The 19,848-nt window shown below is 51.4% G+C and overlaps 7 protein-coding genes across 7 annotated transcripts; 4 read left to right on the forward strand and 3 right to left on the reverse strand.

Moving 5' to 3' along the window:
• Nucleotides 1-551: 551 nt before the first annotated feature.
• M430DRAFT_109128 (hypothetical protein) lies at nt 552-3,109 on the forward strand (the record flags this gene model as incomplete). Its single annotated transcript, XM_024861255.1, has 3 exons — nt 552-1,641; nt 1,694-1,873; nt 1,926-3,109. 3 exons carry the CDS (start codon nt 552-554, stop codon nt 3,107-3,109), a joined length of 2,454 nt encoding a protein of 817 aa, XP_024717270.1.
• A 52-nt stretch (nt 3,110-3,161) lies between these two features.
• On the reverse strand, nt 3,162-4,671 carry M430DRAFT_37117 (hypothetical protein). The gene is made up of 2 exons (XM_024867061.1): nt 3,504-4,671; nt 3,162-3,439 (listed from the first exon to the last, which is right to left on the reverse strand). The coding sequence occupies exons 1-2, from the start codon at nt 4,472-4,474 to the stop codon at nt 3,382-3,384; spliced, it is 1,029 nt and encodes a 342-aa protein (XP_024717271.1). The 5' UTR covers nt 4,475-4,671; the 3' UTR covers nt 3,162-3,381.
• Nucleotides 4,672-5,266: 595 nt separating this feature from the next.
• On the forward strand, nt 5,267-7,572 carry M430DRAFT_127757 (hypothetical protein). Its single transcript, XM_024862039.1, has 3 exons — nt 5,267-5,823; nt 5,953-7,270; nt 7,367-7,572. The coding sequence occupies exons 1-3, from the start codon at nt 5,448-5,450 to the stop codon at nt 7,374-7,376; spliced, it is 1,704 nt and encodes a 567-aa protein (XP_024717272.1). The 5' UTR covers nt 5,267-5,447; the 3' UTR covers nt 7,377-7,572.
• A 606-nt stretch (nt 7,573-8,178) lies between these two features.
• On the reverse strand, nt 8,179-9,022 carry M430DRAFT_127759 (hypothetical protein). Its single transcript, XM_024862040.1, has 2 exons — nt 8,916-9,022; nt 8,179-8,842 (listed from the first exon to the last, which is right to left on the reverse strand). Exons 1-2 carry the CDS (start codon nt 8,938-8,940, stop codon nt 8,244-8,246), a joined length of 624 nt encoding a protein of 207 aa, XP_024717273.1. The 5' UTR covers nt 8,941-9,022; the 3' UTR covers nt 8,179-8,243.
• Nucleotides 9,023-9,229: 207 nt separating this feature from the next.
• Nucleotides 9,230-13,604, forward strand: M430DRAFT_61372 (hypothetical protein). Its single transcript, XM_024868922.1, has 3 exons — nt 9,230-10,734; nt 10,786-11,906; nt 11,961-13,604. Exons 1-3 carry the CDS (start codon nt 9,636-9,638, stop codon nt 13,140-13,142), a joined length of 3,402 nt encoding a protein of 1,133 aa, XP_024717274.1. The 5' UTR covers nt 9,230-9,635; the 3' UTR covers nt 13,143-13,604.
• A 1,568-nt stretch (nt 13,605-15,172) lies between these two features.
• M430DRAFT_53554 (hypothetical protein) lies at nt 15,173-16,869 on the forward strand (the record flags this gene model as incomplete). The annotated part of the gene is made up of 3 exons (XM_024868394.1): nt 15,173-15,409; nt 15,468-16,636; nt 16,710-16,869. The coding sequence occupies 3 exons, from the start codon at nt 15,173-15,175 to the stop codon at nt 16,867-16,869; spliced, it is 1,566 nt and encodes a 521-aa protein (XP_024717275.1).
• A 362-nt stretch (nt 16,870-17,231) lies between these two features.
• M430DRAFT_45116 (hypothetical protein) lies at nt 17,232-18,744 on the reverse strand (the record flags this gene model as incomplete). Its single annotated transcript, XM_024867740.1, has 7 exons — nt 18,691-18,744; nt 18,370-18,644; nt 17,751-18,317; nt 17,658-17,698; nt 17,578-17,609; nt 17,358-17,527; nt 17,232-17,284 (listed from the first exon to the last, which is right to left on the reverse strand). The coding sequence occupies exons 2-7, from the start codon at nt 18,551-18,553 to the stop codon at nt 17,232-17,234; spliced, it is 1,047 nt and encodes a 348-aa protein (XP_024717276.1). The 5' UTR covers nt 18,554-18,644; nt 18,691-18,744.
• Between the last annotated feature and the right edge of the window lie 1,104 nt (nt 18,745-19,848).

Below are 19,848 nucleotides of genomic sequence, written 5' to 3' on the forward strand. Positions count from 1 at the left end.
TCGATTTTAAGGTTGTCGCTTAAGTTATATTAAGCGACCGCCTCCACCCGATGCAGGAATTTATCAGTCAGCCATCGTCGAACTTCGTTCTGCCATCTTTCTTTCCACTTCTCTCATCACAACTCCCATCCCCCCTTCACTGCCACCAGATTCGCATTTGATACCAACACTGCTTTGAGCAGATGTCGGTCCCTCAATAACACTGCTCTTTTGACCCACCCACCAGCAACAACTTGTCCGCCTGGCAGGCTTCCCTCCAAGCCTTCCCGTCAGACCACCCCACTTCCTCACCTTTACTGCTTTTCCCTCCCTTCCACGTCAACTTACTTAACTTCCTGACACCCATCTCTGCTCTCCCTGATTCCCCCATGTGGGTTTCATCACATTGACCATCTTGATATCCCCCCTCGTCATCTGGACCGGCGGCATACATGACTGAAGCCCCAGAGTTCCATACCAAGACCCTGTCACCCCTCTCCCCAGTCCCTGTCCATCCTCCGGAGCCGTCGAACATTGCTGTCCTCCGGAACCAAACCGACCCAGTCTTCAACATGACTTCGACGCATATTGACCCACCCCAACCCGCTGTAGTTGCTCCTGCGGACTCCAATTTCGATCCCATAGCATCAGCCAACCCTCCCGACTCTCCAGCTGACTCGAGCTTTTCCGACGCGTACAAAGAGGAGACGAATGGAGAAGATGGAAAACAAGACGGGATGGTCAATCAAGACACCGTCAGCGATGACTATGCGATGACCTTTGATACCGATGGGGAAGAACACTCAGATAGTCAGGAATTGTCGCAGAGGAGTGGGGAGCAAGAGAGCAAGCCTTTACCTGTTTCTGTATCAGTCTCCTCTACTGTTTCTCCCGACGTTCCCATCGACACGCCGCAGCTTGGCCCAGACGCCGGAGCTCCCCAGTCCCACTCCATCCCCACCCATATGCCAGCTGTTGATGCCACAGCTCCCAATTCTTCTGAAAATACTGCTGCCCAGACTCGAATTGAGACGACCAAACCCACCGTCCCTATCTATGAGGAGATTTCAAATGGCGAAATAGACATTCAGCAATTGTTGGACAACATCACTGCGAATGCCGAGAAGAATGAAGCGGCTTCTGCTCTCAACACCCCTCCATCTGCCAATCCTAGCAATGTCTCCCTCCCCAAAGTTGGCACCGGCCTCCCTGCTCATGCCAGCCTTCCACCACGCCCACAGCTTCCACGTCCAAACTACCACGATGACATATCCAAGTATCATGCAGGAGCTGCATCCTTCTCCCAACCGCACAATACGTATAAACCACCTCCCGGCGTAAACGTCCCTCTTGTTGCTGCTGGTGCTCCAGGCACATACACTGATCCCAGAAATGGACTGCCCCCTCCTCCCACCGTCTCCTTCCGTCAGCCTCCCCCATCTACTGGCAGCCCTGTCAGCCCAGGCGCATACCCACAGACATCTCGATTACCCGGGCAGGATGGGTCGACCAGGTCTGACTTATCTGGGGATGTTAGTGATGCCGATGCGCGATGGGGACCTGAGATTCAGAAGCTATACGACGAGTTTCTGGCCGAGGAGCGAACCTACGTAACAGAGGGACAGTGGGATCGATTCCCTGTTGGTTCGCGATTGTTCATAGGTAAGCAATTAATCTAGGACTTGCAATTAAGTATTCTAACTTGAACAAACAGGAAATCTTCCATCGGACAAAGTTACTAAACGAGATATCTTCCACGTCTTCTACAAATATGGTCGTCTTGCTCAGGTTGCAATCAAACAAGCATACGGTTTTGTTCAATTTCATGACAGCGCTGCATGCTATACTGCTTTAGCTCGTGAACAGGGCGCAGAAGTAAGAGGACGCAGAATGCGTAAGTCCAGCTTGCCAGTGAGGTATCACTCATCAGCGCTAACAGTTCTCAGATCTCGAAATATCAAAACCACAAAAGAATACCCGGAACGCGCAATCTACGGCGGCTGGAAGATCGCGCTCTCCAGATTATACTAGGGGAGGGACAGGAGGTAATCGGCAGGGGCAGCCTGGTCGGGGTCATGATCGCTACGATTCTCGCTCCAACGCACCTGTCCGAGATGAATATGGCAGGATATTGAGAGGGCGTGATGATTACCGACCTGGAAGATCGCCCTCGCCAGTCCGGGGCAATTTCCGTGGCCGGGACGACTATGGAATTCGCGGAGGCCGAGATTCTTATGATGGACGTGACAGGCGTCGCAGTCGCAGTCGATCGCGGTCACCATACAGCCAACGGGATAATAGATATCGGGAGAGACCTTCGAACGGGAGACGACGTGAGGCGAGCGAGGATGCGGAGCTTCAGATACCTCGGCGAGAACCCCCCAATGTCCCCGATGTTCAGATTATTCTTATGGACCAATTGGATCGAGGATTTGTCAATTGGGTCGAAGGCGAGTTAGCGGCTCGTGGTCTGAAGGTTGAGATCATGTTCCTCAGTTCACGATTACCTCTGGAGACAGTCATCCGAAGACAGATCCTTGAAGGTGTCCATGCCGTTTCGCAGCTGGATATGAGAGCACAGAACAGCAGCAAGATCTCACTCCAAGTATTCGATCGTCAAGGTACCGACAATGTCAGATTTGATGAGTATCAAGACCTAGAGCCCAAGATTGCTGCTGAGCTTGTTCTCCGTGCAAAGAATGCTTCGGCTTCTGCGCAAGCACAGCCTACGTATGATTCTGGATTCGTAACAGGTCAAGCTTACCAGCCGCCTCCCGCCCAACCAGCTGCTCCCAACCTGGCAAACTTGGTGGGCCAACTCGACAACACCACGCTCCAGAAGCTTCTTAGCAGTATGAGTGCACCTCAGCAACAAACTGCACCTGTTGCAATGGCGACAAATCCGGCGGTCGATCTTGCTGGACTACTAGGTGGTCTCAAGGCCCAGCAGCCCCAGCAGCCCCAGCAGACCTACCCCCCAACTCCGGATCCGTATGCTAGCCTTGCAGGAAACCCGGCACTGTCATCTTTGCTAGGAAACGGTGTTTCTCAACAACAACAAGCACAGCCTCAGCAATCTGCACAGCAAGTTCAGAATATTATGGCTCAGCTTGCTAGATTTCGGCAGTGATTTTCTTTTCTTTCCTTTCTTCTTTCCCTGGGAATATCTGGAGTTCTCTAAGCGCGGGGCTTTTACAAAGAAAAAGGGGCGTTACGGAGGGCATACGTGTTACATTATCTGGTGGATTCATTGGGAGGCTGCATGTCATGTCCTATGCTGATGATACGGGTCTGGGGGTCTATGATACAAGATTGACTTTTCCGTCCTTACTTTCCAAACGCCGCTCTATACCCCATGATAGTATACCAAAATTGTACATAGAAGAAAAGAGATCCGACAAATTATAGAATCGTGCCTTGTTTGGAATTTTCAGTGACACCTATTGGCCATACAGATGGTCTATCGTGCATTAGTATCCTACCCTCCTTTTGACGTTTCGAAGGTAATAAAGGAGCATGCCTACCGTGTGAGTAACAACCTCTCCACGCTCACCATCTGGCTACTCTTCAACCACGCCTCCAGATCAGCCCTAACCTGCTTATCTGACCGTCCCAGGACGTCAATACCGCGCTCCACACACGCCATCCTACACTCTTCATCCTCCATTTCCTTGACTCCTCCACTGTTCCTTATCAGCTCATCATCCATCTTCAGATATTCGACCCGTCTGGCCACTCTCCGTCTCAACACCCAGGTTGGCAACCCAGGTAATCGTCCGCCAAGCCAATCCCACAGATTACTACTAAGCCCCAGACTCCAACTTATATGCAGCAACTCCATTCGTCCGAGGCCATCTACGCCTCCTTTCTCAGGTGGGGCAGAGGTGAGGTTCCGGAAAGAAATAGCACGTCGCGTTTCCAGCCTCCTCCGATCAGATTCGATCTGCTTAGGAATGCGACAAGTCCACGGCACAATACTGCTGACAGCGACGACCACCAAGGGCGTCAGCTCCCCACACACCGCAAAGACGAGCGCGAAGACCGGCACCCGTTTCACATCATGCCAGTTCCGGACCAGCAGCTGGAAATCGCTGCGGGTCAGCGCGCCCGCGTCAACGGCTGCTTTCAGCGACGAGGCATGCGCGTCGTCGAGGTGTTTCTGCACAGCGCGCGCAGCTTTGAAGTTCGTGTAGATGTGCTTGACGCCGGTCTTGTAGAATGCGAGATAGGCTTTCCCCAGCGCCAGGGCGTAGGCGGGGAAGAAGGGCTGGTCCTTTGCGCGGACGGGGAGGGCGAGGGGGGCTGGGAGGGTCGAGATTGGCCCGTTGACTTTGGAGGGGGCTTTGGTCGGTGGTGGGGATGGGGATGTGGTGGTGGAGGAGTAGCGGAGGGCGGGAGGAGAGCTGGTGCAGACGGACGAGCAGCTTTGCAGGTATTGGCACCTCAGTCCAGCAGAAACGCGCAGATTCATCTCCCAAAGGTGCCTCGGCGCCATCCTTGGTCGACGTCGAAGACTTTTCCCGTTTCTACGTCAAGCAGAGCAAAAGGGCGAATCAGTAAGCAATCCTCCGTCTTCAAGTCTGTCGTTTCGAATGCTGCCGGATTTACGCGAGTGAGACGCGACTATGGGAAAGGAGAGAAGGCAAGCTTTTTCATATACTGTGCTCCATATCGTGGCCAGAACATCTCAGGATGGATAAGGTGACCTACAATTCAACTAGGAGTCCCCGGATTTACGAGTGTAAAACAGGAAGTACAAAAACCTACAAGTACAACAGCCTTTCCGCATCCTTTCTCCCACTTACTAAGACATTGCCGTCGTCAATTGCCTTTTTCAACATTGATATCAACGTCAACCTTCCAACCAACTATGGAATCCTCATCTGCGGATCAATCTGATCAGTTCCTTGTCTTTACAAATGTACCAAAAACCCAACGTTGGATGATGAACATGATCCTGAATGGTTGGAAAGCAGCGCTCGCTACCACGCTTTACCACGGCCCTGTCACCAATCCAATCTCATGAATAATACGCTTTCCGCGTATAGTTCATATTCAAACGCGAGGTCGCCCTCAGCGAATCAATATCAATATTACCAATATCTACTAATGGAACCCTGCACGAGAAGTTTTGAGAAGAAGGCAAAAGGGGTGAGATAGGAGTCGCGAAGCCACTGTGGCGCGAAGGGTGTGGCACTGGAATGCTAAACCCCTTTGGGGTAACTGCTTACCGAGTGATATACGGCTTCCCGGGTTGGACACTTTTCAAGATCAATTCCTCGTGGAACTCCAATGAAGACAAGAGTTTATCTTCAAACCAAAACCTTACAATGTTAATGCTTTGAGCTGACCTGGATTCTCCGCATTTCCTGATCAGACAGAATCGCTGCTCATTTTTCACCATTTGAGCCAACCTGCAGATTTCAACTTGATATCCAAAAATATCTCATCCCCGCTTCCACTGCAGTATGACTTGGCCTTACCATCTGGTCGATCTCACTGCCGAGCAAAGACATGAGCGCCGGTTGCTCCTAGATCGATACGGAGTATACGCTCAGCTCTCCGCTTTGATACCCATCCTAGCCTATCAATTGTACCGGCTAGGAGCATGGGTATACTCTGAGAGGCAGAGACCCAGAGTCAAGTACACAGAGGTTCCAAGTTCCCCGGTGGCCAAGAAACGTAGACATACCACCTCGGCGACTATCGTGAGAAAGTGGAGAACCACATTGTGGTGGCTGCAGGGCGAGGTTGCGCCTGGATGGGGATTAAGGGGTCACTGGATTGCGGCAGGGTGTTGGACGACTTGGTTGTTGTTCCTTTGCATTCATAAGACTGGGGATGGTATGTCTTTTGCTCATTTGGAAATCCTTCCATTGGCCTTGACCACTGGGCCTTCCCCCCATGTCATCCTCCATGTACCCTTACTTTGCATTGGGACTCCCTGAAGCCATCACTAATTTGTTCTTCTAGACTATCTACATATAACCAAACGCTTTGGTCATATTGCAGCTTCACAGTTCCCCCTCCACTATGCGCTGTCCATGAAATCGCTCTACTCGCCTCTTGCTTTCGTGTTCCAGTCGTCACATGAGCAGCTTAACCCCTGGCATCGACTTTCTGGAAGAATCATTTACTTTCTTCTACTCAATCATGCTATCTGGTACATCAACTTTTTTGTCCAAGCTGGCATTCTCTACAAGCGTCTCACTGCCTTAGTTGTCATCATTGGGATCGTGGCCTTTTTGATGATCACAATCCTTGCTACGACGAGTCTTGAAACCATAAGACGTTGGAGCTATCGAGTGTTCTTTGTGTTCCATGTCATAATCGGCGTCTCGGTCCTGCCACTCCTCTTCTTTCATGCTTCAGAACTACGCCTCTACACGGTCGAAGCCCTTGCCTTGTTTGTCTTCGATATTGTTTGCCGGAAGCTTGATACTGTGACCGGCTTTGCTACAATTGCTAAAATCCCTCACACTAAGCTTCTCAGCTTGAAGGTTCCAGTTCCAGCGTCAAAGCTTCCAAGATTCAAAGCTGCTCCGGGTCAACATGTCTATCTGTCGATTCCACCAGAAAGTGTCCCACCGAACAAGTCACCTCTATCTATCCATAACCTTCTCTTCAACCCCTTTACGATCGCCGACGTCTCATCAACAGATGTCACCCTCATCTTACGCTCACTCCACGGCCCTACAACCTTGGCTCTCGATACACTCTCTGGACTCTCCAAAGCTAGACCTCCAATCAATATCGAAGGCCCCTACGGAACCACACGCAAATTCCCCAACTTGGTCGAAAAATACGACAGGATTCTCCTAGTCGCGGGTGGAGTAGGTGCTACTTTTGTCTTGCCTATCTACCGCGACCTACGGGACCAGATAGAAAGTGACTCTAAGAGTCCGGATCGACTGACATTCATCTGGTCTATGCGTTCAGCTGCCGAAGCTTTCTGGGCCGTTGAAACCACTGGGAATGGTTCGTTGAAAGATGATGAGCATGTTAAGATTTACTTAACAAGGAGTAGCGCAGACGATAGGCGACATGACGAACCGGCTGATGGAAGCGTGGAGTTGGATGATTTGCAAGCAGTTAAAGAGCCTTTAAAACCTAGTGGCGGGAAAGAAAGGCCGAACCTGAAGAAGATTGTGGATGATGTTTTCAGGGCAGGCAACCAAGAACGGGTTGCTGTTTTGGTTTGCGGGCCGACAGAAATGGCCAGGGAGCTGAGGAAACATGTCGGTAGTTGGGTGATGAAAGGTCGGGAGGTTTGGTGGCACGACGAGAGTTTGTATGGAACCCCTCACCCTCTCTTTTCTTTGTTCATTCTATCCCCGAGTTTTCCCCTCCTCTTTCCACGAAGAAATGCTGACATTGCGATCTCTAGTGGGTGGTAGGTACTAGTTGTGAGTACAGAACTAAATGATACAATATTTCTAAACTGGGACTGCAAAGCCTACTAGGTTGGTGGTTTGAACTTTTAACGGCTATGCCGATGATATCTCGTAAGTCTCGAAAATAGAAAAGTTCGGAACAGAGGTATTCCCCATCTCGAACTGTCGAAGGAGGAGCTTTCCCTTTTCATCTTCTTCTCCTTTATATCCAAGAATCCGCCAGCCGCTGTGAATACTGTAGGCTTAATCCTCTAAGTGAGACAAGACGTCGTCAAAATTAGAAAGCCCCCCCCCTCCACCTCTTTCTTTTTTCCCCCTCTCCTTCAATCTTCCATCTCTCTCGAAAACCAGTAGCAAAACCATGTTTTATTTGTATCTTATTAACTTATTAAAAATAGAAAAGCGCACATTGTCCCTCTTTCAATGGTACCTGGGGCAGATCCTTCACTTCGAGAGAAGAAAAAAAAAAGTTCAGATGGGGTCCTGAGGGCTATTTTGGATTCCGGAATGAAAAGAAGATGCTGAAATGGGACGTAGCAGTGGTGGGCTGGAATTATATCGGGTTCGTGGACTCGTTGTGGGAATAAGGGAAGGGATTGTAAAATCTATTTATACGGCCAACAAGCAGATTTTGAATGAGCGGGTATGCTAGGTAGAGCAAGAGGGGGAATCCATTGATGTGAACTTTCACGATCACCGCTGCACGAGCTAAATATCAAACACATCAACGGTGTTATGAAGACGGTGACATGGTCCTTATTCGTTTTTAAAAGTCTGGAGTGGCCTATATTCCTGAAACAATGACATCCAAGCCCCTTTGCAAAATGGAACCCCATCCAACGCCTAGCAAATCCATCATATCGTAGCACATCAGTCCACTCTCTTCTTGCGCTCCCCATCCACATCACCAGCACTGCTGGCACTGGGGGTTCGGCCATCCGCCTCATCCGTCCCCGTAGCATGGTCGTCCTCATCCCAAGGATCCTCCGCATTCTCGTCCCAATTATCAACCTGCTCATCCAGCGTCGGCTCGGGGGCCACACTCGTAATGCCGGACTCTTGCGCCCCGACGACGCCCTCGCCCAGCTCCACATCCCGCTCCTCGTCCCCGGGCACCGCCTGGTATCGTCTCGCACGCTTCCGCTCCAGCATCCGGGTGTGGTACCACGTGCTCAGACCCAGCGCCGCCAGCGAGCCCGCCAGGTTGGCCACGATATCGTAGAAGTCGAAGGCCCGGCCATTGGGGAGCAGGCCCTGCAGGACCTCGGAGCCAATGCCGAGCACGAGCGTGCAGACGACGAGCGTGAGGTTGAGGGTGCGGCGCCGCGTGGTGTCGAGGATCCAGTAGAAGGCGGTGGTCAGGATGAAGAAGGTGACGCAGTGCAGGACCTTGTCGTTGATCACGGCGTCGACCTGGATGGCGGACAGCCCGGCGTAGCCTGCGATTGCGAGCAGGGAGAGGAAGGCTCCTAGAGGGGGGAGAGGAAGACGTTAGTTAGCTGGAAGGGCCGGACGAGGCTGGACAGGAGGAGAGCGACGAACCGGCAAAGGGCAGCCTTACGCGCATAGTGGCAGCAGAAGCAATTGGTACCTTAACCAATGAGCGCCGCAGTCATCAGAGTCGGGGGGGAAGAGATTGATCCTCGTGTTTTCTTGCAGTGGAGCTCACAGCAGAAGCTTTCGTTTCTCGTTTCCACTGTTTCCAGAGCTGCGCTTCACTGGGAGGGGCGCACGTGACCGAACTCGAAGCGAGGGGATCACGTAATGCGGCTGGGACGAGCGCGGAGGAGAGGCCAGGGACTGGCGAAGAGGACGGGAAGAGCGCTGAGAATTGCACAAGAATAATAGCTGGCAAAGAGACGGTCGACATTGTTGTAGATATTGCAGAATAACCCTCCTCTGTCGATTGCCTCGATTTTGCGGATTTATTGGTGCTTGGGGTTCCCCCGGATTGCCCCTCGATCAACCCCCATGGTGCTCCTATGTGTGTCTGGAGAGCGGCTCCGCTAGTATCGCTTTCCCTTCCCATTCTCGACGACAACCGCTCGCGCATACCAAAAAGTCGAGCACTTCACCATCACGGCCTGCACGCCAACCCATCGAGAAACCATCGGAAATCCGCGGTACGGGGTGCCCCAATGAAGGACATTCATTAGAGGCCACTTTGAGGACGAGCAGACGCTTTTACGAGGCTTCGTGCTTTGTCGCGATTACCATCCTTCCGCGCTCGTCTCCGCGCTCGTGCGCGTATGGGAGGGGGAGATGTCGTCGAGACCTGGTCCCTCTGGCCCAACCATTCCCATCGGTCAGCAATCATGGCTCCCTCCAGCTCACCTGGCGCATCCCAGCAAGAGCTTTCTCCAGCGCGACGCGACGCCGACCAGATCGCATACCCCCAATCTCTTCGACGATGCCACAGTGGCTGAACCGGCCGCCGTACCATATGATGGAGACAATTCGGACGAGGACGAGCATCAGCGGGCCTTGTTCAAGGAGCTCTACCGGCGCAGCGAGGCCAAGATAGCCGCGCTGTTTGGGGGCGGCCGTGCCGACGAGCAGACTCCGCGCGAGGACGACTTGGCGCAGCCTGGTCAATTGGGCGATGAAGTCAACGCGGCCGAGCGACCCAAAGAACAAGCCCCCAAGAAGTCGGCGCGAACGATTGATGAAGATAACTACGACGACGATGACGACGACGAAGACGATGAAGATGGCGCGCAAGCGTCCCCGCTCAAGAGCAAGGGCAACAACGCCCTCTTATCTCCTTCGAAATCACGCAGTTCTCCCGTCTCGTCCGATGTCTCTCCAACCAAACAAGGCGAGTCGGAGAAGGAAGATGCATCGCAGGAGCAACCCAAGTCATCCGAAGACGCGCGAAAACAGCTGGAGGAGGCAAAGAAGGCCACTGAGGAGGCCGCCAAGCGCTCCTTCCACACCCTGTTCTACACGCTGGAGAATGATCGAATTGCTATGCTGGAGCAGCAGAAGCTGGAGGAATCCGAGAAGCAAATCGATGCGGAGATGGATAATAATGGCAATACTAGTAATGGGAACGCTAACGGCGAGCACCACGGTACATTGAGTAGTGCCAACCTGGGCGCATCAAGCCTGACGCTGAAGCATCTCATTGCACGGATTGACCTGAAGCGCGAGAAGGTCCGGGCATCAGATGCTGAGCTGCGGTCTTTGATGAACGAGGTCCGGAAGAATAGGAGTAAATGGGCAAGCGAAGAGAACGTTCACCAGGAGGAGCTTTATGAGGCTGCCGAGAAGGTCTTGAGTGAACTCAAGGCGATGACAGAGTACTCTGCTCCCTTTCTGACGCGGGTGAACAAGAGAGAAGCCCCTGACTACAATAACAGTACGTCCCTAGTTAGCCTCTTCGCAATTTACAGCAGCTAACATCAGATAGTTATCAAACACCCCATGGATCTTGGGACTATGACCAAGAAGCTCAAGACGCTCACATACAAGTCAAAAGCGGAGTTTGTTGCTGACCTCGACCTCATCTGGTCCAATTGCCTAAAGTATAATGCGGATGTGAACCACCCGTTACGGCGCAACGCCAATGCGATGAGAAAGGAGGCGGAGAAGCTAGTCCCTCTGATTCCTGATCTGGTTATCCGACCTCGTGCAGAGGTTGAGGCTGAAGAGCGCCGGAAGCAGAATGGTGGCGAAGACGATGCAGTGGACGACAGTGACGATGAGCCCATCATGTCTTCCAGAGGACGTAAAACAGGCGCTAAGGGATCCTCCAAGGCACGGAAGAATGCTCCGGGCCGCGAAGAAGGGACGCCCGGTGTGGACCAGAAGCCGACACTTCAGCTTAATGGTCTCGTTGGCAACCTCGGTCCGGAGGGCTCAGATGCCGGTATCGATGGCAGCAATGGGTTTGGAACGCCGCCAGTTGGAGGACATGACTCTGTAACCCCTGCTGGTATGCCCGGCGTACCTGGCAGCCAAGCTGATGGAATGGATCTAGACGGGCCGTCGATAAACGGGCTGTCTTTAGGCCAGAGCGATGTTCGAGAAGATGAAGAGTACAAGATCTGGAAACAAGTGACGAAGAAAGATCGTGCCTTAGTAGCAAAGGAACGCAATCGACTTTTCAAAGGCGACAGACTTAATCCTGATGAGCCCGCTTTACTTCGAACCAAAGCTGGTATGAGGAGGTGGCTCCGTCAACAAAAACAAGCCCAGGAAACCCCACGCTCAGACGGTGCAGTCAAGAACACCGCTCAGGAGACATTAGCCGAGAGAATGGAGGGTGAAGACGAGATAGCTCTCCCTGACTATTATGATACCTTATCAGCTATTCCCGACATCCCTGCCCGACTCCAGTGGGTGGAAGATGCTGAGGGCAATGTCATCGATAGGGCAGAAGAATGCCTCCGCGTTGTCCCTCCCGGCCACTTCACCGCACCCAAAAGCTTTCTGACTGCAAAAGTTGAAGCAAATATGAGGCAGATGCAGGAGACGAGGAAGCTTTGCTCTAAGATTGGCGTCATAAAGCAGATGCAACTTCAAGCGCAGGTATGTCTTGATAACAGTAGTTCCATCGTACGCCGCCACTAACCATTTCCTTAGATGTACAATAATCAGTTTCCTAAGTATGAGCCTGAGCCATTCGTTGAGGCGGATATTGAACCTCACGTTACATCTGACGATGGACCTATAATGTCCACTTGGGTTTGCAAGGCTGCGTTATCGCGGTCAGTTGCTAAGCTTTGTTACCATGCCGGTTTCGAAGAACTCCAGCCTTCCGCGTTAGACGTCATAACGGATATTGCTGGGGATTTCTTTGGAAAGCTTGCTCGGACGTTCAATGTCTACCGCGAAGCTCCCAAAGTACCAGCAACGAATCCCGAGAGTGGAAAGAGATTTCAGGAACGTTTCACGAATGAAGAAATCCTCCTCCATAGTCTCAACGAAAACGGTCTCGACATTGAGAGCCTCGAAAGCTATGTCAAGGATGATGTCGAGCGACTTGGTGGCAAACTTGGCGTCATGCACGAGCGCATGAAGGCTCATCTCTCGGACCTCCTGCGTCCTGCTCTAACAGATGCAGGACCCGATGGATCTGGAGCCTTCGACGACGGCAGTGAGCAGTTCGTGGGAGGTGATTTCGCTGAAGAACTAGGTGAAGATTTCTTCGGTTTTAGGTCGCTTGGCTTGGACGCTGAATTCGGAATGTCGAGTCTGTCTGTGCCCTTACATCTTATCAACACCAGACTGCACAATACATACGCTGGACCTGTCGCAGCGGCGCCGACGACCGAAATATTCCCACCTCTTCCTCCCCTGGAGCCGGTTACCAAGGAAAACCTCCAAGATCAAATCGGCCTTGTTAGGAACTTCTTCCTCGCGAAATTGCACGCAAACAATGATGAGCCTTTGCTGGAAGATGAAGAGCTGCCGGTCAAGCAACGTCCGTCCCGGCCTCGTCTCGGCCCAACGGGCAAGATCACCAGTCCCCGCAAACGGCCCATCAAAGAACAGGGGGGCAACGCCAAGAAAAAGAAAAAGCTTGAAAACGGTGTGGTCATAGATCCAGCTTCTGGCCCCAAAACTGGCGTGAACGGCGGTAGCCCGAATTCCAAAGCCATCACACCGGCCAACACACCGGCGAAGAAATTGAAGCCGAGCTTACCGAACGGAGGAGCGGTATCTATGGAGAGTGTGGAGAGTAGTCAAGGCAATGTCAGCCAGACAGAAAAAGATGATGCTTCTGCCGTGGGTATGATGAGTCCCGAGAGCATCGAACGGTAACCACATCATAAACGGGGGAAAGAGGTGGAGATTTACATAAAAAGCAACTCGTATTAGAAGGATAGGCGTTCCCAGGACAGTCACTCGATTCAGCCATCTCGAGATCCAGTCTTTTCCTGGCTTCACGCTCGTTTTCTGAGTGACTGGGAAGTGTATATGGGCTGGCAGAGACGGGGTTCGGGTTGCATTACCTACTTAATTTCGGATTCAGTCGCACGTGTACTACGAGGGACAAGAGAGGTCTGGTATTGGCGTTTGGGAACGGCATGCATGTATGGCTGGTGGGGATCAGAGGGAAGAACAATTGCATTCATGAATATTAACTGAAACTACTGAATTGAGATGAGGAAGAACGGGGGTTGCGCACTCAGTGGTAGCCGCGAGGCAGAGAACCAAAGAATGCAAAGTGAAATAGGAGGAGGGCGGATGATCTGACGAATGGCTGTGTTTCAAGTGTACCTTAACCTTTCATGAGAGGAGGATAGTAATTGTATGATTGATATTCAAAATATATTGAGAGGTCTAGGATGAGTTGTGAGTGAGCTTGTGAGTGAGCTTGTGATTTAGCAGGTACGCAAGGTACCTAGGTAGATAGGTATTATAAACTCTTTGTACCTGAGTTGTTGTCCCAGTACATAAATTGTCCCAGCCATCATCTATACATCACAGCCACCTACCTTACCTACCAGGTACTTTAACAGCTCTACAAATATGTACAAAGATGCTACTAAAGAGTTTGTAATGTGTGACACAACTTCTGTTTTTCACGTGATATAACAGACAAATCTTTGCACCTAGACTTGTTTTTATACAAAGTAAGACTTTACCTAAGCTGTACAAAGATCTATCAGAGATCTTACAAAGGTTTTTGTGATGTGCGACAAAACTTACCTTACCTTTGGTTTATTCTCTCCTCTCACGTGGCTCCTCACGTGAAAACAGAAGTTTTGTCGCACATCGCAAATCTTTGTAAAGATCTTTGTACAGCGAAATCTTTAAGGTAGGTTTACAAAGAACTTTGCGATGTGCGACAAAAATCTAGTTTCTCACGTACGTAAGATGCGTTTTTGTTGCACATCGTAAAATCTTTAAAACTTCTTTACATACCTAGCTTTTGTTAAGTTTGAGATAGATAGGTAGGCATGAGTTTTGTTGTTTGTACATCATGGATCTTTGTAGGGATCTTTGTACAGCTTAAAGGCCTTTGTATAGAAGAGGTAGTTTGTAAAGATTTTGTAATGTGTAACAAAACTTATCTTTGTTTTTTTTTTTCTTGCTACGTAACAGGAGAGACAAAAGAGGTCTTGTTTTGTTGTACATTATTACAAAAATCTTAAGAGGATCGATCTTTGTACAGCTGGTATAAAACTGACTTGGGTATTAATAGGTCAATTGCCCATGTTCTATGGTTTTGGATTCTGTGAAATTAGAAGGGGAAGAGTATTTTACTGGGATAATGATAGCAGAAAGAGGGATATGCAAGTCTATTAAAATACCAGGGATCTAGTCTTGGGATTTGAATAACGAGGCTTGTAGGAATGATTGTCTTCTGCTATAGGAATTAGAGTAGGAGAAGTAAGAAGGACAGGTTCAAGCGAATTATCTTACACTTGTACATGTATCTTTATTACACCCTTCTCTTCTGCCTTCGCTCTCCTAGCTGTCATACTCTGCAATGCTTGCCAAAGAACATAATTATCGATTTTGTGTATTTAGAATCAATGAATATGCAAAGCATTAGGTTCAGGTCTTGCTTGTACCTAATTATAGTGTGGCACACGTACAGGAAATCAATATCGAAATACAGGTGTATATAAGAGAGCCTACCCACAGCTCCCGACAACTACAATACAAGTGATACCTGAGTTTACCGTGTAGAATTAAGCTTAATCGACACGAGAAAGATGTGCAAGTTTAATTTAACCAAAGCGGAGAAAGTCTAAACCGCCCACTTTAAAACCGGGGACGAAGACCTGGATAAAGGTCCGGACCGACCCCACCTTTTCAACCAGGAAAAGCAAAGAAGAAGAATGGCTTCCCTCACTGTCGCTGACGAGAAATCTGCATCAATTCCCAATGCAGCTACAGATATTGAAGGTGCTGCCAGTCCCGCGGCGGAATATAAAGACAAAGATATCGCCATCACGATAGTGGGGGAGCAGGGCCATGCCATTGACCCCGCGGTCGAGGCGCGAGTCGTGCGCAAGATCGACCTGTTTCTGGTGCCCGCGATGGCTCTTGGGTATGGATTGGTGTATTACGACAAGGTAAGGTATGTCTGAAAGGAAAGCAAATGGATGCAAAACAAATTGCTAATCAGAGCAGGCCATCCTAGGCTCTGCCGTTCTCTTCGGCATGACCAGCGATCTCTCCCTCACGACGCTGGATTACAGCACGCATCCTCCATCCCAGGATACGTCCCGCCTGAGCTGGGCAACGTCGATGTTCTACTTTGGAATGCTGGCAGGCCTCTATCCCATGACCTTCGCGCTGCAGAAGTTCAACATGGGCCGCATCATTGGCAGCTTGGTCTGTCTGTGGGCTCTGATCTGTATGCTCACCGCAGCCGTGACGAGCTGGCGCGGCCTCTTCGCGCAACGCTTCTTCCTGGGCTTTGTGGAGAGCATTATCCCGACCGCCTATATGTGCATCATCAGCTCCTTCTACACGCAGAAGGAACAAGCGCTGCGACAGAGCTGGTGGTTCTCCTCCACCGGGCTGTTCACCATCATCGGCGGCGCTATCAACTATGGCTTTGGGCAGATCACCGGAGGTTCGTTGAAGAGATGGCAATACATCTACCTTCTGGCCGGCTCACTCACCTTCATCTTCGGGCTCTTCTGCTTCGCCATCCCCAGCTCCCCCGTGTCCGCATGGTTCCTGACTCCCGAGGAGCGCGTCGTTGCCACCGAACGCCTGCGATACGGCCAGACGGGAATCCGGTGCGTGACATTCAAATGGGCGCAGATCCGCGAAGCCCTCCTCGACATCAAGATCCTGCTCGTGTTCCTGCTGATGGCATCCGCATACACGGTGAACGGGGCCGTCAGCGGCTTCGGCCCGCTCATCGTCAGCACCTTCGGCTACTCGACGCTGGACTCCATCGTCTTCCAGTTCCCGCTCGGCGGCATCTGCTTCATCTTCATCCTGCTGACGGGCTACCTCTGCAGCCGCGTCCCGAACATCCGCATCATCCTGCTGGTGCTCTGCTGTCTGCCCGTCCTTGCCGGCTGCGCCCTCATCTGGAGGAGCTCGTGGCATCACCACGCCGCGTCCCCCGTCGCCGGCTACTCCATCATCGGCTTCTTCGGCCCCGTCGTGAGCTTGATCATCACTGTCGGCATGGCGAATGTCGCTGGCCAGACCAAGAAATGCTTCATGGCCGCCACCATCTTCGTCGCGTACTGCGTCGGTAATATCGTCGGCCCACAGCTCATCAAGTCCGAGACCAAATCTCGCCACTATCCGGAATTGTGGCTCGGTCTGATTATCTGGTGAGTCGAGTCTTCCCCCCCTTTGAACTTAATCCACGACTTTTGATGAGCTTCTAGCTAAATATAGTCCCAGTTATTGCATAACGATCGTATCGGCTGGCGCGTTGTACTTCGTGCTGGCGAGAGAGAACCGCCGGCGTGCGACCCTGGAGTTGAATGATGTCGACAGAGATAAACTCGCGTTTCAGGACCTGACGGATAAGGAGAATATCTACTTCAAGTATATGCTGTAGGTCAATTGGGCGACAGGAATATGATAGTACATACCCATCATCTATGTATGTATGATTTTAATTTCAAAATCAGCAGATCCCCTCATGGCTTTAGCACGCGACAGGAAACCACCCCCTGAATCTGAGAAGCGAAGGAAGGCTTGTGTGTGAAAGGGGTCGGATCATTGTCTAGAAATGGAGAGAAGGAGAGAAGGGGCGCGAGAAAAGTTCTGTTGTTTCTATGTCGTTTCTGTCATCTCATCATACATATATCCCAAGGATACGCCGCCGTAATTCCCATCTCCTCGGCCGTCATCAATAATCAGCGTTAAACCCCTTATTCCCCATCCCCAGTTCCATCATCACAGACCCTGCCATATTACTTACAGCTTAGAACCCGACCCCTCATCAGCCTTAATCTCCACCAACATCTTCCCTGTTCATTATCAGCCGCGTCCCACGCATGAATACATGAGGGATGAAGAACGAATCCATTGAAAATAACGTACCCGTATTTATCCCCTCGAACAAACCCAGCAATGCCTGCTCAGCAGCTGCTAAGCCGCCTTTCACGATCGTCTCTTTACGCTGAATTTTACCCTCCGCAAGCCATTGCGCAAGCTCCTTGCGAGCGGTACCGTATTGCGCCGCGAAATCGAGGACGATGAACCCCTCCATTCTGGAGAACAGGTTAGTTAGGAGATTTCAGGAGTGGATGGGAGAACTGACCTTATCCGGTTGACGATGACTTGAGTGAGGTTCTGGGGGAATGTCAGCTTTGATCTAAAGGGTGGTGGGGTGGGATGTACTCTTGGCCCTGAGGGAATGGTTTTGTTGTATTGGCTGATAGCTGTGTTCGAGGTTAGCTGCTTTCAGAGGTTGAAGGACTGAGGAGTGCGTACCACCACACATGACGAATCTCGCATGAGGCTTCGCCTTCGCAAGCGCAAGCTCCAAGATCTCGCCCCCTACATTGTCGAAGAAGACATCAATCAGGTCCGTCGTCTTCTCATGAAAACTCTCCGCGAATCCGGGTGCCTTGTAGTTCAACGCCTCATCACACCCTAGTTCCTGCAACCACTTCACCTTCTCGTCGCTACCCGCCAGACCTAACACCTTCGCCCCCTTTATCTTGGCAATCTGGCAAACCACACTGCCTGTCGCCCCTGCCGCTCCCGACACCACCACGAAATCCCCCGCCTTGACCTTCCCCACCTCCAGGATTCCGAAGTACGCAGTCAGGCCCGTCATACCCAAGACGCCGAGGGCGTCGGTCAGCTTGCCGTTCGGCGGGAGCTCGAGACGGGTGATGGATGTTGCGTCTGCAATCGCGAGCTCGGTCCAGCCAGTCACGCCTGCAACATAGTCGCCCACGGCGAACGACGCCGCTTTGCTGGCGATGATCTTGCCGATGGCAGCCCCGCGCATACGCTCGCCGAGCTGCACTGGAGGCAGGTAGGAGCGTGTATCTGTCGCGTCGTCAGGATTGGAAGCACGGAGTGAGTGCGGGAGGGGTATCACCCTTTAACCAGCCGCGCATGGCGGGGTCGAGGGACAGGTACAATGTCTCGATAAGGACCTGGCCATCTTTCAGATCAGCTTCTGTAAGGAGCGGATCCGTCTTCAGTCTGAACGTCTCGCCGGGGACAATGTTAGCCGTAGGGCGCTGGGCCAGCACGACGGTTTGATATGTTGATTGAGACATGGTGTGTTTCTTGGACGCGGAAGGGATTGCCCCTCTCTCTTCTCGCTCCTGGCGGGACCATTATTATATGGCTGAAGCTACTAGGCGGGCACTTCGTAACTTAGCAAAAAAGTCGTTCTGATTATCAAAGAACCCACAATTCTTCTTTATTCCAGATGCCATCTCCGGGTCATGTCGTGGACCATGATGTCCGAGGAATGCTGCAGGGGCGGGCGGACCACCTGCTTTCGGAACCTCCACCGAGGGGCGGGGAGCCTTGGGCGGAGCTGCTCTTGTTCTAGATCAATCCGATCAAAATGCAGAAATATCCCGGATCCCCCGCTGCGAGCTGAGCGGAGGAGTTTCCTCTTGACTTCTCCGTTCCCGAGGCCATGGGACTGTGCGACTGCGGGCTGGTAGAAGAAGCTGATAAAGAGGCTACCGATGTCATGGAAATGAATATATGAGGCTGGAAACCTTATCTCCGAAACTCTGCTGTACAACGGTAGATCGAAAAAAACGTTCGCGTAGACCTATCTATTATTAGGCGCATTGAAACAAAAGCTGAATCTACAACTCGAAAAGATGGTAATGGTGTAGAGAAAAGGGGTGATATACCCCATTTATTGAACGAGCACAAACTTTCATGCGAATTCTCAGACAACCTAACGCTCGCAAACCCACCTTAAGGTGGAGGCGAGGGGCTCTGACCGTTGACGTCGGCTCGGGTCAAGTCCCAAATCGGTGTAGATTCAACTTTCAAGAAATCCGACCAAGCTGACCACTGCCCGGTCTGTAGAGCCGTTGACGCATCGGAGGTTGAGAGGCCCGAACCATTCCCACAATGTCGTCCTCTCCTCCGGCGCTTTGTGTCAAGCTTTGCACCCCTTTTGTAATAGCCTCCCGTACTTCCCCGCAAATTCCACCTTACCAAATAGTCAAGCGTCGGCAACGGCTTGATCAGGGACGAGAAACGTCTCAGCAATCCCGGTATCTTCCTCTAACTCTTCAATCAAGAACTAAGACTGGGGATCAGTCAGGGCTTTCTATCATGATATTCCCACGCGCAAGTCAAATCATGAGAGATATCGGAAGTAGCCGTGATAAGGCTGGAGGGCTTTCAACCACGTGAGGGATCCCTGTCTAAAATAAAAGTAAAGCAGGATTGGTGATGATCCTCATAGTGATGCGGCCGTCTTTGAGGGAAGGAAAATGGGAAATCTTACCTGAGTCTCTCTCATCTCTTCTTAAGGACCGGGATAGCAGTATCCGTGCTTCCGCTTAGCATACCCAACTCTACAAGTATTCAAGACCCG

The sequence above is a fragment of the Amorphotheca resinae genome (assembly GCF_003019875.1).
Source record: "Amorphotheca resinae ATCC 22711 unplaced genomic scaffold M430scaffold_12, whole genome shotgun sequence".
Lineage (NCBI taxonomy): Eukaryota > Fungi > Ascomycota > Leotiomycetes > Helotiales > Amorphothecaceae > Amorphotheca > Amorphotheca resinae.